The 6,082-nt window shown below is 35.8% G+C and overlaps 1 protein-coding gene across 1 annotated transcript; it reads left to right on the top strand.

Moving 5' to 3' along the window:
• Positions 1 to 889: 889 nt before the first annotated feature.
• tmsb1 (thymosin beta 1) lies at positions 890 to 5,682 on the top strand. The gene is made up of 3 exons (NM_001165918.2): positions 890 to 983; positions 2,539 to 2,648; positions 5,355 to 5,682. Exons 2-3 carry the CDS (start codon positions 2,549 to 2,551, stop codon positions 5,393 to 5,395), a joined length of 141 nt encoding a protein of 46 aa, NP_001159390.1. The 5' UTR covers positions 890 to 983; positions 2,539 to 2,548; the 3' UTR covers positions 5,396 to 5,682.
• Positions 5,683 to 6,082: the final 400 nt, after the last annotated feature.

Genomic DNA, 6,082 nt, shown 5'->3' with positions numbered 1-6,082 from the left:
AATAAATGTGTGTTCATTTATATAATGTCAACTTCCTGCACCTGTCATAGATGTCCATGTATAATGTTTAAATTTGAATGTTAGACTTCCAATATTTAGTGTTGCAGGCTAGGCATGGAACGATAACCGTTTTCAAGGTATACCGCAGTTTGGAAAAGTCAAGGATTTAAAACCGCGAAAAATTCTGCAATACCGTTCCTAAGGTATGTGTACGATTTTTTATTTACAGTTTTTTAAATTTGTTTTTTTAAGAAAACAGTATTTCCTGCAAAAAAAAAAAAAAAAATCTGAAGATGCTGTTTTAAATTGTCAAGAAATCTGTGTTTTAGAAACAAATGAAGACAGCAGAAGTCAATAGTTCATTTTTAATATTCAGCCTGACATGTTTACTGCTTCAAAATATCATAACTGTGTTTCAAAATGAAATATATTGTTTTTAAATGGGGGAAAAAGTTTTAGTTTTTTACTCAGACATTTAAACAGAATACATTTAGTCACATTTGAAACCGTGATATTTTTCCGTCAGAATCTTACTTGCCCATGCCTATTGAAGGCATCATATCATCTGCAGATCCGTCAGATGTCTAATCAATGTCTCGTTGAGTCAGTGGTGTCAAATGAGTCAAATACTCGTTACAGGGAATGTTTATCGCCACAAGGTGGTGCTGCTGGTATATCATTGTAAAACGTTGCATACATAGGCTATTTAACTGCTGTATTTTGGCCGTGTTTAGTGTTCCCGCAATTGCGTTTCCGTTTTTAGAATCCCCACACATTTCAGATTCGATTACCGTCAACACAATGCACAGGTTTGTCTGTTCAGAATACAGTACTGACAAATTGGACCAATCAGACTGAGCAGCAGATTACATCCGTGCTGTTGCGCAACAGGGTGTGGGGGCTATTTAACCTAGCTGCTCCCTCTAAGCATTGTACAGAGATTCTAAGATATATTTTGTACTACAGCTCTGAGGCAACGCCAGGTAAGTCTTTTAAATACATTAATAACTTTGTTTCCTTTAATTTCCTTTTCTTCTGTACACCATTTGTAACTTGCTGATAGTATGTGCGCATTCCAAATTAATGGGATTATGAATCAACATTTAATTATATTACTTATGTAATGCTTTTAATAGCATGCGTGTAGTAATGTGAAGGGAATGGTTTTCGTTTTAAAGCATAGCCTATGGGAGCTTATGTTTGTGCACACCTGTCAGTGAAGTGTTACAACGTTAGATAGTGTCCGCCCTTGGATTTTTCTTGTGTCGAACGGTAACGGTAGATAAGGTGTGCATTGTGAGCTGAGCAGTCCGTTAATAATTCTCGTGACGCATAAAAGCTTTTAGGAATATACAGTTGCAACAAAACACGTCATCGACTGGAAAACATAAATAAGAAATACTACAAAAGAATAGTTATAACAAAAGATTTGGCAGACTTGCAAAATCTCTGCTCTTTGGCGACGAGTCTTGGGTGTGGTGAATACTGCCTTTATCGTGATCATACCTATTAGGAAATACACCACACAGCCGCCCAAATTCAGTATTTCTTTACTGTATTTGTATGCATGTATGCTTGGTGAGAGATTGTTCTAATGTTGTTTAGAGAATGGTGTTTGTGAGGTGAACTGCTGTTAGTGTTGCTCCAAAAATACAGTAAGGCATTAAGGTATTCAATACATAAGAGGCTCAATTCAAAACAACTGTATTATCATTTACTGTATTCAATGTGTAACGGAATATTAAACATTTTTATTTTGACACATCATATTAATATACAACTCTAAGAACTTTAATATGAGAAATATTTAGCTTAACTAAACATGGCTGCACAAAATGTTTTAGTAAAATGACTTTTTGTGTATATCTATATTTATATTTAAATATACAAAAATCAAGCTCCAGCACACCTTTTTCCCTGCGCACACACACCCACACATCTGGTTTGTTGTCCTTGTGAGGACTTTCCATAAACATATAGTTGTTTGTTTTCTATTTTAAACCCAACTTCTCGCAGTAAACACTCTTTTTTTCATATTTTTATATTTTCTAAATTCTGTAGCGTTAGAACGTTGCTTACTCATGGGTAAACAACAGTGGTTGAATTCTAAGCCTTTTAAACGAGTAATGACCAGTCCGCAGGTTGCTGTGATATTTCTCTATGCAAGTGAGGACATTTGGCCCTTAAACACACAGAGACACTGCTGCAATACTTTATAGTTAATTTTTTTTGTCAGTGTTGTTGATAAAGGCTTATGTAACCTAGCTTTTGAACACATACCTGAGGGGAGGGTGGAGTATGTATACGTGTCCAGACAAAGATTGCTTGAACTTACATTTTTGAGGAAATGAGCATTGGGTAGTTGGAATGCACAAAACAAAAGAATTACAAATAGCAGACAATTTGATTTAAACAAAACATACCTTAAATAAATGTTGATTCATGAACAACCAGCTGTAAGGAATGTTTAGAAGAGAATAAGTTTATTCTGTGTTTAGAGGCTGAAATTAACTGATTCACTTACTTGACTTCTTGCAGACTCTTCAAAATGAGTGATAACCCTGTCAAAGCAGAAGTGCAAAACTTTGACAAAAAATGTCTAAAAAAGACAAACACAGAGGAGAAGAACGTTCTTCCGACGAAAGAGGGTAAGCGAGTTTGACAGCCTCACCCTCATAAGTCATTGTACCAGAACACAGCTTAGCCTTGCACAGTCGTGTGCTGACCTGACACAAAGCAAACATTACAAGAATATTCGCACACTGGAATTCTTCTAAGATAAGACTGTCTGTCTCTTTCACCTGGCTAAGGTGAAGAGTACACAGGAGAGGATCAAAAAGAACTCCAGTGATTAACGTCAGCAGCGGGATTTATGAACTTTAAACTTCATTTTTCATTACAGTAATAGACCACTCAGTAATTAGCAGTTAATTTACTTGCCAGCTGGCCACCCAAGATTGTCTTTCTTAAGTAGAACAAAAATGTAGAATCAATTTCAAAGTCAGAAACACAGCATAAAAGATCTTATAAAGCGAAGCAATCATTTGTACCTACAGTTGAAGTCAGAATTATTAGCCCCCCTTTGAATTGTTTTTTCTTTTCTAAATATTTCCCAAATGATGTTTAACAGAGCAAGGAAATTTTCACAGTATGTCTGATCATATTTTTTCTTCTGGAGAAAATCTTTTTTTGTTTTATTTCTGCTAGAATAGAAGCAGTTGTTATTTTTAAAAGCCATTTTAAGGACAAAATTATTAGCCTCTTTAAGCTTTATTTTTTCTATAGTCTACAGAACAAACCATCGTTATACAATATCTTGCCTAACTACCCAAACCTGCTTAGTTAACCTAATTACCCAAGTTAAGCCTTTAAATGTCACTTTAAGCTGATATATTATTTACTGTAATCATGGCAGAGATAAAAGGAATTAGTCATTAGAATTAAGATATTAAAACTAGTATGTTTATAAATATGTTTAAAAAACTTCTCTCTGTTAAACAGAAATTGGGGGGAAAAATAAATGGGGTGGGCTAATAATTTAGGGTGGCTAATATTTCTGACTTCAACTGTAAATTTTGCTCTTAGATATAATAAAACTGTATTAACATCAGTGCAGTTTTACTACAGGACCTCTCGACTGAGGCGATGTAATTGGTTTGCATCATGAAATTCTTATTTATTTTGGGGATTTTTTTACGCTTACTAATTTGCATTTCTGACTCCATCTTATTGATCGATAAGGAGCATGAGTGAAAATAATTTTCTGTGTTCTGCTGAAGAAAGAATCCTATGAGTAAATTAACAGCATTGTGTTTTTATTTAAATTATTTCCACTGCATGGCTAAAGTTAAAATTTGTTTTTCTCATTCAGTGGAAGTAACTGTGCGATTCATTTACATCTGAATTTGAATTTACAGTTTCCTCAAAACGAAAAAAAATAAATAAACAGAAAGATATCTTGCAGATCTGTGTGTGCTGGCATTGTATGATGATATAATGTTTTTAAATGATAAGTTATACCAAAGTCCCTTTAAGGCAAGTCATTTCACTCAGCAGCCATTTTTAAAATGCCTCTCTGGCAGTATGCAGTAGGCATTCTATATGAATGGAGAAACATCAAATTCTCCACAATTGCTTGCCAACCTTTCTATTTAATTTCATATTAGAAAGCGTCAATAAAATTTAACAAAAAATGTCTCTTTAGTTTCATTTCTAAACATTCAAATCAATTAAAATCTGCAGAAACTAGTGGCTGATTCCCCCAGAGAATTTTCATTCTATATTGATCGCTGATTGGCTCCTGTACTAGAAAGCCTGGTTTATACTTCTGCGTCAAACGGTCGGCGTGACCCACGGTGCAAGCCTTGCGCGTAGCAGTGCATTTATACTTCTGCACACTGTTTCTGCTGCTCTGCAATACACTTCCGAAACGCTTGCTGGCAGTGTGGTGTTTATGTTCCTCTGTGTCGAGTTTTGTTCTCTGGTGTTTTGTTTTTTCTGAACACTTCCTTTATGGACAAGTGACTCAAACTCGCTCATTTTTGAGGCTGGAATCGGCGGAAGTGCAACAACTTTAATCATTAGGTAAACAAAACATCAGGAACTCATTCATGGGACTCCTTCTGTACAGGACACCCGCTGCATCACACTTGCGTGGCCCTCACCCTCAGCCCATACTCGTCAGTGCTACCAAGCCGACCAATCACAGTGCTTGCGCTACGTGTACGCGTTACATTTTTTTAAAGAGGTGTGCCACAGCGAGGGGCCATGTGTCCACACGTAGGCTGCACCGTAGCATATGTGTGCGCTTGACGCAGAAGTATAAATCAGCCTGAAGGCGAGGCTTCATTCTCCATTTGACCTTTAAACTTTTCCCCATTCAAAACTACACAAGTGACATATCTTGTGTATTCTATAGTCTTTGGTTATACCAATGAGCTTAGAATCAGCAAAAGGCGACACTCAATAGAACGTTCCATTGCAACAGCAGCGCCCAGCAACAGCCCAACAATTCCACCATTTTGGAGTGAACGGGCGTCTATTGGATCTTATTGCTGTCTCGATGGCAAGCAGCTGCTTTGTTTTTTATTTACTTATTTAAAAAGACAATTCAATAATTTAATTTAACAATTCAACTCCTCTGAAAGTTGTGTGATGAGAATAGGAGTTGTTAAACAGTATAACAATGGTGTTCAAAAGGTTTTAGATGACACAAAATGAACCCTTTCATTGTTGCATTGTACATTTTGATGCTCCTCAGACCTTTCATCCTAACATTTCGTTTTAAATCTTGGAAGTCAATCTATTCGCACTGGCATTGTTTTCTACTCCTATTTCATTTTTTTTTTTTACAGATATTGAGCAAGAGAAGAAGGCCGGAGAGGGGGCAAAATGAATCTAACCCGTCACACCTATTCTCACATCCTCACAATTCCTGTACCATGATCTACACATCAGTTCTAATTCTGTATATGAGATTCATATTAACAGCAGCTTTAAAGCCATAACACTGAGGTATCATCTATTCATCGCAACTGTGGATATCTTCAGTTTTTTAAACTTGTGATTTGTATAGGAGATGGATAATGCCCATATCATTCTGGTGCCGTTTTCTGTTGGCTCTTCTTTAAATAACATGTGAGATTATATTTTTGCTTAATAAATAAGAATACAGAAGCTCTACAATTTGTCCAAATGTCCATATCTTTGTGAAAAGAAAGTTTAACAATGGTTTCCTGGAAAAATATCTGGCTAAGATAATACATGTTTTTTGATAACGCAACTCATTACTTAAAAAAAGTCATTGAAAATCTGTTAGTTAACACTTTTTGTGGTCTTAAACCTTACAACTAGGAGGTTAGGGTATTAATAACAAAACCTGAAGTACCAATGCAATCTCACGGCAATTTGTTACTTTTTTTTTTATTGGCTAATTCATGTGAATTCTAATTCGTACAATTTAGTACGATTTATCGTCACCCAAAGACGGTTGCGGTGAGGGGTGGGGTTAGGTGCCACGCCTCCTTTTTAAAATCGGACATTTTTGTATGACTTAATTTGTACAAATTAGCCACTTAACTGA

This window comes from Danio rerio, chromosome 14 (assembly GCF_049306965.1).
Source record: "Danio rerio strain Tuebingen ecotype United States chromosome 14, GRCz12tu, whole genome shotgun sequence".
In the NCBI taxonomy this organism is placed as follows: Eukaryota; Metazoa; Chordata; class Actinopteri; order Cypriniformes; family Danionidae; genus Danio; species Danio rerio.
Note: the sequence above shows the minus strand (reverse complement) of the source record. Positions and strands in the feature narration are given on the sequence as shown.